Source organism: Ranitomeya imitator, chromosome 4, assembly GCF_032444005.1.
Source record: "Ranitomeya imitator isolate aRanImi1 chromosome 4, aRanImi1.pri, whole genome shotgun sequence".
NCBI classification, from domain to species: Eukaryota; Metazoa; Chordata; class Amphibia; order Anura; family Dendrobatidae; genus Ranitomeya; species Ranitomeya imitator.
In genome coordinates, this window is record NC_091285.1 from 356,400,953 (window position 1) to 356,416,088 (window position 15,136).

General features: G+C 59.5%; 1 protein-coding gene across 1 annotated transcript in view; it reads left to right on the forward strand.

The window, feature by feature from the left end:
* The window catches only part of COG5 (component of oligomeric golgi complex 5), a 477,042-nt gene that overhangs the window by 2,509 nt on the left and 459,397 nt on the right, over positions 1-15,136 (forward strand). The window contains exons 2-3 of the mRNA XM_069765057.1: positions 10,638-10,777; positions 12,356-12,413. Coding sequence (XP_069621158.1) covers positions 10,638-10,777; positions 12,356-12,413 — 198 coding nt within the window. The remainder of the gene's footprint in view (positions 1-10,637; positions 10,778-12,355; positions 12,414-15,136) is intronic.

Here is a 15,136-nt window from a genome sequence, read left to right on the forward strand (position 1 = left end):
GAGCCCTGCCACACACCTGACCCTGCATCCCGAGCCCTGCCACACACCTGACCCTGCATCCCGAGCCCTGCCACACACCTGACCCTGCATCCCGAGCCCTGCCACACACCTGACCCTGCATCCCGAGCCCTGCCACACACCTGACCCTGCATCCCGAGCCCTGCCACACACCTGACCCTGCATCCCGAGCCCTGCCACACACCTGACCCTGCATCCCGAGCCCTGCCACACACCTGACCCTGCATCCCGAGCCCTGCCACACACCTGACCCTGCATCCCGAGCCCTGCCACACACCTGACCCTGCATCCCGAGCCCTGCCACACACCTGACCCTGCATCCCGAGCCCTGCCACACACCTGACCCCAGCATCCCGAGCCCTGCCACACACCTGACCCTGCATCCCGAGCCCTGCCACACACCTGACCCTGCATCCCGAGCCCTGCCACACACCTGACCCTGCATCCCGAGCCCTGCCACACACCTGACCCCAGCATCCCGAGCCCTGCCACACACCTGACCCCAGCATCCCGAGCCCTGCCACACACCTGACCCTGCATCCCGAGCCCTGCCACACACCTGACCCTGCATCCCGAGCCCTGCCACACACCTGACCCTGCATCCCGAGCCCTGCCACACACCTGACCCTGCATCCCGAGCCCTGCCACACACCTGACCCTGCATCCCGAGCCCTGCCACACACCTGACCCTGCATCCCGAGCCCTGCCACACACCTGACCCTGCATCCCGAGCCCTGCCACACACCTGACCCTGCATCCCGAGCCCTGCCACACACCTGACCCTGCATCCCGAGCCCTGCCACACACCTGACCCTGCATCCCGAGCCCTGCCACACACCTGACCCCAGCATCCCGAGCCCTGCCACACACCTGACCCTGCATCCCGAGCCCTGCCACACACCTGACCCTGCATCCCGAGCCCTGCCACACACCTGACCCTGCATCCCGAGCCCTGCCACACACCTGACCCCAGCATCCCGAGCCCTGCCACACACCTGACCCTGCATCCCGAGCCCTGCCACACACCTGACCCTGCATCCCGAGCCCTGCCACACACCTGACCCCAGCATCCCGAGCCCTGCCACACACCTGACCCTGCATCCCGAGCCCTGCCACACACCTGACCCCAGCATCCCGAGCCCTGCCACACACCTGACCCTGCATCCCGAGCCCTGCCACACACCTGACCCTGCATCCCGAGCCCTGCCACACACCTGACCCCAGCATCCCGAGCCCTGCCACACACCTGACCCCAGCATCCCGAGCCCTGCCACACACCTGACCCTGCATCCCGAGCCCTGCCACACACCTGACCCCAGCATCCCGAGCCCTGCCACACACCTGACCCTGCATCCCGAGCCCTGCCACACACCTGACCCTGCATCCCGAGCCCTGCCACACACCTGACCCCAGCATCCCGAGCCCTGCCACACACCTGACCCTGCATCCCGAGCCCTGCCACACACCTGACCCTGCATCCCGAGCCCTGCCACACACCTGACCCCAGCATCCCGAGCCCTGCCACACACCTGACCCTGCATCCCGAGCCCTGCCACACACCTGACCCTGCATCCCGAGCCCTGCCACACACCTGACCCTGCATCCCGAGCCCTGCCACACACCTGACCCCAGCATCCCGAGCCCTGCCACACACCTGACCCTGCATCCCGAGCCCTGCCACACACCTGACCCTGCATCCCGAGCCCTGCCACACACCTGACCCCAGCATCCCGAGCCCTGCCACACACCTGACCCTGCATCCCGAGCCCTGCCACACACCTGACCCCAGCATCCCGAGCCCTGCTACACACCTGACCCTGCATCCCGAGCCCTGCCACACACCTGACCCCAGCATCCCGAGCCCTGCCACACACCTGACCCCAGCATCCCGAGCCCTGCCACACACCTGACCCTGCATCCCGAGCCCTGCCACACACCTGACCCCAGCATCCCGAGCCCTGCCACACACCTGACCCTGCATCCCGAGCCCTGCCACACACCTGACCCTGCATCCCGAGCCCTGCCACACACCTGACCCCAGCATCCCGAGCCCTGCCACACACCTGACCCTGCATCCCGAGCCCTGCCACACACCTGACCCTGCATCCCGAGCCCTGCCACACACCTGACCCTGCATCCCGAGCCCTGCCACACACCTGACCCTGCATCCCGAGCCCTGCCACACACCTGACCCCAGCATCCCGAGCCCTGCCACACACCTGACCCTGCATCCCGAGCCCTGCCACACACCTGACCCTGCATCCCGAGCCCTGCCACACACCTGACCCCAGCATCCCGAGCCCTGCCACACACCTGACCCTGCATCCCGAGCCCTGCCACACACCTGACCCCAGCATCCCGAGCCCTGCCACACACCTGACCCTGCATCCCGAGCCCTGCCACACACCTGACCCAGCATCCCGAGCCCTGCCACACACCTGACCCTGCATCCCGAGCCCTGCCACACACCTGACCCTGCATCCCGAGCCCTGCCACACACCTGACCCAGCATCCCGAGCCCTGCCACACACCTGACCCCAGCATCCCGAGCCCTGCCACACACCTGACCCTGCATCCCGAGCCCTGCCACACACCTGACCCCAGCATCCCGAGCCCTGCCACACACCTGACCCTGCATCCCGAGCCCTGCCACACACCTGACCCTGCATCCCGAGCCCTGCCACACACCTGACCCCAGCATCCCGAGCCCTGCCACACACCTGACCCTGCATCCCGAGCCCTGCCACACACCTGACCCTGCATCCCGAGCCCTGCCACACACCTGACCCCAGCATCCCGAGCCCTGCCACACACCTGACCCTGCATCCCGAGCCCTGCCACACACCTGACCCTGCATCCCGAGCCCTGCCACACACCTGACCCTGCATCCCGAGCCCTGCCACACACCTGACCCCAGCATCCCGAGCCCTGCCACACACCTGACCCTGCATCCCGAGCCCTGCCACACACCTGACCCTGCATCCCGAGCCCTGCCACACACCTGACCCCAGCATCCCGAGCCCTGCCACACACCTGACCCTGCATCCCGAGCCCTGCCACACACCTGACCCCAGCATCCCGAGCCCTGCTACACACCTGACCCTGCATCCCGAGCCCTGCCACACACCTGACCCCAGCATCCCGAGCCCTGCCACACACCTGACCCCAGCATCCCGAGCCCTGCCACACACCTGACCCTGCATCCCGAGCCCTGCCACACACCTGACCCCAGCATCCCGAGCCCTGCCACACACCTGACCCTGCATCCCGAGCCCTGCCACACACCTGACCCTGCATCCCGAGCCCTGCCACACACCTGACCCAGCATCCCGAGCCCTGCCACACACCTGACCCTGCATCCCGAGCCCTGCCACACACCTGACCCTGCATCCCGAGCCCTGCCACACACCTGACCCTGCATCCCGAGCCCTGCCACACACCTGACCCTGCATCCCGAGCCCTGCCACACACCTGACCCCAGCATCCCGAGCCCTGCCACACACCTGACCCTGCATCCCGAGCCCTGCCACACACCTGACCCTGCATCCCGAGCCCTGCCACACACCTGACCCCAGCATCCCGAGCCCTGCCACACACCTGACCCTGCATCCCGAGCCCTGCCACACACCTGACCCCAGCATCCCGAGCCCTGCCACACACCTGACCCTGCATCCCGAGCCCTGCCACACACCTGACCCCAGCATCCCGAGCCCTGCCACACACCTGACCCCAGCATCCCGAGCCCTGCACACACCTGACCCTGCATCCCGAGCCCTGCCACACACCTGACCCCAGCATCCCGAGCCCTGCCACACACCTGACCCCAGCATCCCGAGCCCTGCCACACACCTGACCCCAGCATCCCGAGCCCTGCCACACACCTGACCCTGCATCCCGAGCCCTGCCACACACCTGACCCCAGCATCCCGAGCCCTGCCACACACCTGACCCTGCATCCCGAGCCCTGCCACACACCTGACCCTGCATCCCGAGCCCTGCCACACACCTGACCCTGCATCCCGAGCCCTGCCACACACCTGACCCTGCATCCCGAGCCCTGCCACACACCTGACCCCAGCATCCCGAGCCCTGCCACACACCTGACCCCTGCATCCCGAGCCCTGCCACACACCTGACCCTGCATCCCGAGCCCTGCCACACACCTGACCCTGCATCCCGAGCCCTGCCACACACCTGACCCTGCATCCCGAGCCCTGCCACACACCTGACCCCAGCATCCCGAGCCCTGCCACACACCTGACCCTGCATCCCGAGCCCTGCCACACACCTGACCCCAGCATCCCGAGCCCTGCCACACACCTGACCCCAGCATCCCGAGCCTGCCACACACCTGACCCTGCATCCCGAGCCCTGCCACACACCTGACCCTGCATCCCGAGCCCTGCCACACACCTGACCCTGCATCCCGAGCCCTGCCACACACCTGACCCTGCATCCCGAGCCCTGCCACACACCTGACCCTGCATCCCGAGCCCTGCCCACACACCTGACCCCAGCATCCCGAAGCCCTGCCACACACCTGACCCTGCATCCCGAGCCCTGCCACACACCTGACCCTGCATCCCGAGCCCTGCCACACACCTGACCCTGCATCCCGAGCCCTGCCACACACCTGACCCTGCATCCCGAGCCCTGCCACACACCTGACCCTGCATCCGAGCCCTGCCACACACCTGACCCTGCATCCCGAGCCCTGCCACACACCTGACCCTGCATCCCGAGCCCTGCCACACACCTGACCCTGCATCCCGAGCCCTGCCACACACCTGACCCTGCATCCCGAGCCCTGCCACACACCTGACCCTGCATCCCGAGCCCTGCCACACACCTGACCCCAGCATCCCGAGCCCTGCCACACACCTGACCCTGCATCCCGAGCCTGCCACACACCTGACCCTGCATCCCGAGCCCTGCCACACACCTGACCCAGCATCCCGAGCCCTGCCACACACCTGACCCTGCATCCCGAGCCCTGCCACACACCTGACCCTGCATCCCGAGCCCTGCCACACACCTGACCCCAGCATCCCGAGCCCTGCCACACACCTGACCCCAGCATCCGAGCCCTGCCACACACCTGACCCCAGCATCCCGAGCCCTGCCACACACCTGACCCTGCATCCGAGCCCTGCCACACACCTGACCCTGCATCCCGAGCCCTGCCACACACCTGACCCCAGCATCCCGAGCCCTGCCACACCTGACCCTGCATCCCGAGCCCTGCCACACACCTGACCCCTGCCACACACCTGACCCCTGCCACACACCTGACCCTGCATCCCGAGCCCTGCCACACACCTGACCCTGCATCCCGAGCCCTGCCACACACCTGACCCTGCATCCCGAGCCCTGCCACACACCTGACCCCTGCATCCCGAGCCCTGCCACACACCTGACCCTGCATCCCGAGCCCTGCCACACACCTGACCCCAGCATCCCGAGCCCTGCCACACACCTGACCCTGCATCCCGAGCCCTGCCACACACCTGACCCTGCATCCCGAGCCCTGCCACACACCTGACCCTGCATCCCGAGCCCTGCCACACACCTGACCCCAGCATCCCGAGCCCTGCCACACACCTGACCCTGCATCCCGAGCCCTGCCACACACCTGACCCTGCATCCCGAGCCCTGCCACACACCTGACCCCTGCCACACACCTGACCCTGCCACACACCTGACCCTGCATCCCGAGCCCTGCCACACACCTGACCCCAGCATCCCGAGCCCTGCCACACACCTGACCCCAGCATCCCGAGCCCCTGCCACACACCTGACCCTGCATCCCGAGCCCTGCCACACACCTGACCCTGCATCCCGAGCCCTGCCACACACCTGACCCCTGCATCCCGAGCCCTGCCACACACCTGACCCTGCATCCCGAGCCCTGCCACACACCTGACCCTGCATCCCGAGCCCTGCCACACACCTGACCCCAGCATCCCGAGCCCTGCCACACACCTGACCCTGCATCCCGAGCCCTGCCACACACCTGACCCTGCATCCCGAGCCCTGCCACTCACCTGACCCTGCATCCCGAGCCCTGCCACACACCTGACCCTGCATCCCGAGCCCTGCCACACACCTGACCCTGCATCCCGAGCCCTGCCACACACCTGACCCTGCATCCCGAGCCCTGCCACACACCTGACCCCAGCATCCCGAGCCCTGCCACACACCTGACCCTGCATCCCGAGCCCTGCCACACACCTGACCCTGCATCCCGAGCCCTGCCACACACCTGACCCTGCATCCCGAGCCCTGCCACACACCTGACCCTGCATCCCGAGCCCTGCCACACACCTGACCCCAGCATCCCGAGCCCTGCCACACACCTGACCCTGCATCCCGAGCCCTGCCACACACCTGACCCTGCATCCCGAGCCCTGCCACACACCTGACCCTGCATCCCGAGCCCTGCCACACACCTGACCCTGCATCCCGAGCCCTGCCACACACCTGACCCTGCATCCCGAGCCCTGCCACACACCTGACCCTGCATCCCGAGCCCTGCCACACACCTGACCCTGCATCCCGAGCCCTGCCACACACCTGACCCTGCATCCCGAGCCCTGCCACACACCTGACCCTGCATCCCGAGCCCTGCCACACACCTGACCCCAGCATCCCGAGCCCTGCCACACACCTGACCCCAGCATCCCGAGCCCTGCCACACACCTGACCCTGCATCCCGAGCCCTGCCACACACCTGACCCTGCATCCCGAGCCCTGCCACACACCTGACCCTGCATCCCGAGCCCTGCCACACACCTGACCCCAGCATCCCGAGCCCTGCCACACACCTGACCCTGCATCCCGAGCCCTGCCACACACCTGACCCTGCATCCCGAGCCCTGCCACACACCTGACCCTGCATCCCGAGCCCTGCCACACACCTGACCCTGCATCCCGAGCCCTGCCACACACCTGACCCTGCATCCCGAGCCCTGCCACACACCTGACCCTGCATCCCGAGCCCTGCCACACACCTGACCCCAGCATCCCGAGCCCTGCCACACACCTGACCCTGCATCCCGAGCCCTGCCACACACCTGACCCTGCATCCCGAGCCCTGCCACACACCTGACCCTGCATCCCGAGCCCTGCCACACACCTGACCCTGCATCCCGAGCCCTGCCACACACCTGACCCCAGCATCCCGAGCCCTGCCACACACCTGACCCCAGCATCCCGAGCCCTGCCACACACCTGACCCTGCATCCCGAGCCCTGCCACACACCTGACCCTGCATCCCGAGCCCTGCCACACACCTGACCCTGCATCCCGAGCCCTGCCACACACCTGACCCTGCATCCCGAGCCCTGCCACACACCTGACCCTGCATCCCGAGCCCTGCCACACACCTGACCCGGCATCCCGAGCCCTGCCACACACCTGACCCTGCATCCCGAGCCCTGCCACACACCTGACCCTGCATCCCGAGCCCTGCCACACACCTGACCCCAGCATCCCGAGCCCTGCCACACACCTGACCCTGCATCCCGAGCCCTGCCACACACCTGACCCTGCATCCCGAGCCCTGCCACACACCTGACCCTGCATCCCGAGCCCTGCCACACACCTGACCCCAGCATCCCGAGCCCTGCCACACACCTGACCCCAGCATCCCGAGCCCTGCCACACACCTGACCCTGCATCCCGAGCCCTGCCACACACCTGACCCTGCATCCCGAGCCCTGCCACACACCTGACCCTGCATCCCGAGCCCTGCCACACACCTGACCCCAGCATCCCGAGCCCTGCCACACACCTGACCCTGCATCCCGAGCCCTGCCACACACCTGACCCCTGCCACACACCTGACCCCTGCCACACACCTGACCCTGCATCCCGAGCCCTGCCACACACCTGACCCTGCATCCCGAGCCCTGCCACACACCTGACCCTGCATCCCGAGCCCTGCCACACACCTGACCCTGCATCCCGAGCCCTGCCACACACCTGACCCTGCATCCCGAGCCCTGCCACACACCTGACCCCAGCATCCCGAGCCCTGCCACACACATGACCCTGCATCCCGAGCCCTGCCACACACCTGACCCTGCATCCCGAGCCCTGCCACACACCTGACCCTGCATCCCGAGCCCTGCCACACACCTGACCCTGCATCCCGAGCCCTGCCACACACCTGACCCTGCATCCCGAGCCCTGCCACACACCTGACCCTGCATCCCGAGCCCTGCCACACACCTGACCCCAGCATCCCGAGCCCTGCCACACACCTGACCCTGCATCCCGAGCCCTGCCACACACCTGACCCTGCATCCCGAGCCCTGCCACACACCTGACCCTGCATCCCGAGCCCTGCCACACACCTGACCCCAGCATCCCGAGCCCTGCCACACACCTGACCCTGCATCCCGAGCCCTGCCACACACCTGACCCTGCATCCCGAGCCCTGCCACACACCTGACCCTGCATCCCGAGCCCTGCCACACACCTGACCCTGCATCCCGAGCCCTGCCACACACCTGACCCCTGCCACACACCTGACCCTTGCCACACACCTGACCCTGCATCCCGAGCCCTGCCACACACCTGACCCTGCATCCCGAGCCCTGCCACACACCTGACCCTGCATCCCGAGCCCTGCCACACACCTGACCCTGCATCCCGAGCCCTGCCACACACCTGACCCCAGCATCCCGAGCCCTGCCACACACCTGACCCTGCATCCCGAGCCCTGCCACACACCTGACCCTGCATCCCGAGCCCTGCCACACACCTGACCCCTGCCACACACCTGACCCCTGCCACACACCTGACCCTGCATCCCGAGCCCTGCCACACACCTGACCCCAGCATCCCGAGCCCTGCCACACACCTGACCCCAGCATCCCGAGCCCTGCCACACACCTGACCCTGCATCCCGAGCCCTGCCACACACCTGACCCTGCATCCCGAGCCCTGCCACACACCTGACCCTGCATCCCGAGCCCTGCCACACACCTGACCCTGCATCCCGAGCCCTGCCACACACCTGACCCTGCATCCCGAGCCCTGCCACACACCTGACCCTGCATCCCGAGCCCTGCCACACACCTGACCCTGCATCCCGAGCCCTGCCACACACCTGACCCTGCATCCCGAGCCCTGCCACACACCTGACCCCAGCATCCCGAGCCCTGCCACACACCTGACCCCAGCATCCCGAGCCCTGCCACACACCTGACCCTGCATCCCGAGCCCTGCCACACACCTGACCCTGCATCCCGAGCCCTGCCACACACCTGACCCCTGCATCCCGAGCCCTGCCACACACCTGACCCCAGCATCCCGAGCCCTGCCACACACCTGACCCCAGCATCCCGAGCCCTGCCACACACCTGACCCTGCATCCCGAGCCCTGCCACACACCTGACCCTGCATCCCGAGCCCTGCCACACACCTGACCCCAGCATCCCGAGCCCTGCCACACACCTGACCCTGCATCCCGAGCCCTGCCACACACCTGACCCCTGCCACACACCTGACCCCTGCCACACACCTGACCCTGCATCCCGAGCCCTGCCACACACCTGACCCCAGCATCTCGAGCCCTGCCACACACCTGACCCCAGCATCCCGAGCCCTGCCACACACCTGACCCTGCATCCCGAGCCCTGCCACACACCTGACCCCAGCATCCCGAGCCCTGCCACACACCTGACCCTGCATCCCGAGCCCTGCCACACACCTGACCCTGCATCCCGAGCCCTGCCACACACCTGACCCTGCATCCCGAGCCCTGCCACACACCTGACCCCAGCATCCCGAGCCCTGCCACACACCTGACCCTGCATCCCGAGCCCTGCCACACACCTGACCCCTGCCACACACCTGACCCCTGCCACACACCTGACCCTGCATCCCGAGCCCTGCCACACACCTGACCCTGCATCCCGAGCCCTGCCACACACCTGACCCTGCATCCCGAGCCCTGCCACACACCTGACCCTGCATCCCGAGCCCTGCCACACACCTGACCCTGCATCCCGAGCCCTGCCACACACCTGACCCTGCATCCCGAGCCCTGCCACACACCTGACCCTGCATCCCGAGCCCTGCCACACACCTGACCCTGCATCCCGAGCCCTGCCACACACCTGACCCTGCATCCCGAGCCCTGCCTCGCTTCTCGCTCCCGGCGTCCTGAGCACTGCTATGTGGCACCTTACCTCCTTGTTCCCAGCACTGTGGTGCTAGCACTCTCCATCCCCAGCACTGCGAAGTTTCCACAGCATTACTGAATGGTGCCAGACTGCCCTGTTTAGACTACCCTAAAGGGTAACTTTTTAATTTTAAACATTTGATTGTTTCATAGTGATTGCTGTGTGCTGCCGATTGTTGAGGGTCCGGGTCCTGATGTCCCTGTACGATTAGTGGAAACACTGCTCCGAAGTGTTCCTCCCCTGCATGAGCTGCACGTACAGAGCTGTGTACCATCTCACTACTAAGTCTTTGCGTCTGTATGCCGCCCAGAGTGTTTGTATACGGATCCGCAGACTTACCATTGTGTCTGTGCAGCTCATGGTGGTGGTGGGGGTTGTATATTTTAATGTTGATATTTTTCCATGAGAAATCCTTCTGTATTTCAGATTGCTACACTGATTTTCTACGTGATGACTTTGATGTCAAAACCTATACTTCCCAATCTATTCACCAGGCTGTGATCGCAGAGCAGCTGGCAAAGCTGGCGCAGGGCATCAGCCAGCTGGATAAGGAGCTGCACTTACAGGTGGGCATGGCTGTGTAGTTTGTTGTCTGCTGTGCATAGACGGACAGGCTGGGCCCGATACAGGGTAGCCTTGATGTGCTGAGTCAGACACTCCTGATTTATTAAGAATGCCTTGAACTGAACTCCTCGTGTTCTCTCCCTCTACTAACCTACCTTTGCCTGACATTGCCATCTCCGTGTGCGGTTCCACCATTACTCCAAAGCAACATGCCCGCTGCCTTGGGGTCATCCTTGATTCTGACCGTTCATTCACCCCCCACATCCGATCACTGGCTCGCTCTTCTTATCTGCACCTCAAAAACATTTCTAGAATTCGACCTTTTCTTACTTTCGACTCTGCAAAAACTCTTACTGTTTCACTCATTCATTCTCGTCTGGACTATTGTAACTCTCTACTAATCGGCCTCCCTCTTACCAAACTCTTCCCGCTCCAATCTGTCCTCAATACTGCAGCCAGGATCATATTCCTCACCAACCGTTACACCGATGCCTCTACCTTGTGCCAGTCATTACACTGGTTACCCTTCCACTCAAGAATCCAGTACAAAACTACTACCCTCATCCACAAAGCTCTCCATGGCTCAGCACCACCCTACATTTCCTCTCTGGTCTCAGTCTACCACCCTACCCGTGCCCTCCGCTCCGCTGATGACCTCAGGTTAGCATCCTCAATAATCAGAACCTCCCACTCCCGTCTCCAAGACTTTACACGTGCTGCGCCGGTTCTTTGGAATGCACTACCTAGGTTAATATGATTAATCCCCAATCCCCACAGTTTTAAGCGTGCCCTAAAAACTCATTTGTTCAGATTGGCCTTCCGTCTCAATGCATTAACCTAACGATCCCTGTGTGGCCTATCATAAATAAAACAGCAACAAAAAACATAATCAGGTTCCTCATATCATGTTCTCATACACTTTATGCAGTTATTAGCCCTCTGTGTCTGTACTGCTACATACTTAGGCAGTTAACTGGTTCATGCAGCTTTACATGAACACCCGAGCCTTACACTATGGCTGGTCCGAATAACTAAAGCAATTGTTACCATCCACCTCTCGTGTCTCCCCTTTTCCTCATAGTTTGTAAGCTTGCGAGCAGGGCCCTCATTCCTCCTGGTATCTGTTTTGAACTGTGATTTCTGTTATGCTATAATGTCTATTGTCTGTACAAGTCCCCTCTATAATTTGTAAAGCGCTGCGGAATATGTTGGCGCTATATAAATAAAATTATTATTATTATTATTATAATTAATGCCTCTTTGTGGTCCTTAGCACAAATCCTACTCCAGTCCCTGATTTGTGGTGTAGCGTAGCAAATTTACATCTCCACCTGGTCATCTCCAATGTAGAAGTGAGCAGAGCCAGACACTGTAGATGTTTAGGTCAGATGTTGTCCTACAAGGTGGCCACTTATTGCATGTAGCTGTTGGTGGAGATACTGGATTCTTCCTTCTGGAAGGAGTTGTTTTGCATACATGGGACTTATGGGGACTTTTTAATAGTTCTTAACTGGTGTTTTTTTTCAGTAGCTTTTTGGTGCAAATAGTCAATTGGAAACGCTGTACATTTATCTTTTTAGGTGGTTGCAAGACATGAAGACCTTTTGGCACAGGCAACAGGAATGGAGTCCTTAGAAGGCAAGTTCTTGGTTATATTTCTACTAGATTATCTGTATATTGAATTCATTAATTTGGATGTAGCGTTTTACAATAATTCTTAAAGTGAAGCTGTTTTGGGAAAGGATCCAGAATAACTTACTGTATATTTTATACATGTGTATCCCTGCTCTTTCTGTGGTGAGGAGTCCAGTGATTGAGATTGACAGTATACTTTATGTCAACAAAAACTTAATTTATCTGAGTTCTTCAATGCAAAAAGTGAAACTCATACATTATAGAGTCATTACAAACAGAGTGATCTATTTCAAGTGTTTATTTCTGCTAATGTTGATGATTATGGCTTACAGCCAATGAAAACCCAAAAGTCATTATCTCAGTAAATTAGAATACTTTATAACACCAGCTTGCAAAATGATTTTAAAATTCGAAATGTTGGCCAACTGACATGTATGTTCAGTAAATGCGCTCAATACTTGGTCCGGGTTCCTTTTGTATCAGTTACTGCATCATTGCGGCGTGTCATGGAGGCGATCAGCCTGTGGCACATTTCTGTTAATGTTGATGAATATGGCTTACAGCCAATGAAAACCCAAAAGTCATTATCTCAGTAAATTGGAATAATTAACAAAAAATACCTGCAAAGGCTTCCTATGCGTTAAGAAATGTCCCTGAGGCTAAGTGCACACGTTGCAGAATTGCCGCGGAGATTTCCGCGGCAATTCTGCGCCTCCTGTCGCGGGTATATCGCATGCGGAATTGGCATGCATATTCCCGCAGAAAACTAGCGTTTTGCAAGCATAATTGGCTTGCAGAATGCTAGCGTTTTCCAAGCGATCTGTAGCATCGCTTGGAAAACTGATTGACAGGTTGCTCACACTTGTCAAACAGTGTTTGACAAGTGTGACCAACTTTTTACTATTGATGCAGCCTATGCCTCATCAATAGTAAAAGATAGAATGTTAAAAATAATAAAAAAAAATAAAAAATGGTTATACTCACCTACCTCAAACAGCCGATCTCCTCAGCGGCTTCCGTTCCTATAGATGGTGTGTGTGCAGGACCTTCAATGACGTCGCGGTCACGTGACCGCGACGTCATCGCAGGTCCTTCACACACCATCTACAGGAACGGAAGTGGCCGCGTGCAGCGCTGAGGGGCAGGATGACTCCGGTTCGTGATGGTATTGTCAAGAGGAAGATGAGAGACACCAGACCCAACAACGCAGACGAGCTAAAGGATGCTATCAAAGCAACCTGGGCTTCCATAACACCTCAGCAGTGCTACCGGCTGATCGCCTCCATGCCACATCGCATTGATACAGTAATTGATGCAAAAGGAACCCCGACCAAGTATTGAGTGCATTTACTGAACATACATTTCAGTAGGCCAACATTTCGGATGTTAAATAATTTTTCAAGTTGGTGTTTATAAAGTATTCTAATTTACTGAGATAATGACTTTTGGGTTTTCATTGGCTGTAAGCCATAATCATCAACATTAACAGAAATAAACACTTGAAATACATCACACTGTAATGACTCTATATAATATATGAGTTTCACTGTTTGTATTGAAGCCTTTATGAGGTATTAACTCTGGAACGCTTCAACGGATCCCAGTGTTTCTAAGATTGTTTTTTCGTGACATATTGTACTTCATGATAGTGGTACAATTTCTTCGGTATGGAAATTTGGCGAAAATTTTGAATTTTTATGCCCTTAAAACAGAGAAATATGTCACAAAATAGTTAATAAATAACTTTACCCACATGTCTACTTTACATCAGCACAATTTTGTAACCAATTATTTTTTTTTTGTTAGGAAGGGTTAAAAGTAGTGATGAGCGAGTATACTCGTTGCTCGGATTTTCCCCAGCATGCTCGGGTGGTCTCAGAGTATTTGTGACTGCTCGGAGATTTAGTTTTTGTTGATGCAGCTGCATGATTTACATATGCTAGCCAGCCTGAGTACATGTGGGGGTTGCCTGGTTGCTAGGGAATCCCCACATGTATTCCAGCTGTCTAGCAGCCATAAATCATGCAGCTGTGGTGACGAAAACTAAATCTCCGAGCACTAACAAATACTCGGAGACCACCCGAGCATGCTCAGGAAAACCCGAGCAACGAGTATACTCGCTCATCACTAGTTAAAAGTTGTCCAGCGATTTCTCATTTTTCCAACAAAATTTACAAAACCATTTTTTTAGGTAACGCATCACATTTGAAGACACGTTGAGGGGTCTATATGATAGAAGATACCCAAAAGTGACACTATTCTAAAAACTGCACCCCTCAAGGTGCTCAATACCACATTCAAGAAGTTTATTACCCCTTCATGTGCTTCACAGGAATTTTTTGAAAAACTTACATTTAACTTTTTTTCACCCAAAAATTGACTTCAGTTCCAATTTTTCTTGTTTTGAGAAAGGTAACAGGAAATAATAGATCCCAAAATTTGTTGTGTAATTTTTCTTGAGCAAGCAGATACCACATATGAGGGAGAAAACAACTGTTTGGGCGCATGGCAGGGCTCGGAAAGGAAGGAGCTTCATTTGAATTTTTTAATGTAAAATTTCCTGGAATCAACAGTGCACGTCATGTCCCATTTGGAGAGCTCCTGATGTGCCTAAACAGTGAAACCCCCCACAAGTGACCCCATTTTAAAAAATAGACCCCTCAAGGAATGTATTTAGATGCATTGTAAGCACCTTGCACCTCCAGGTGCTTCACAAAACGTTATAA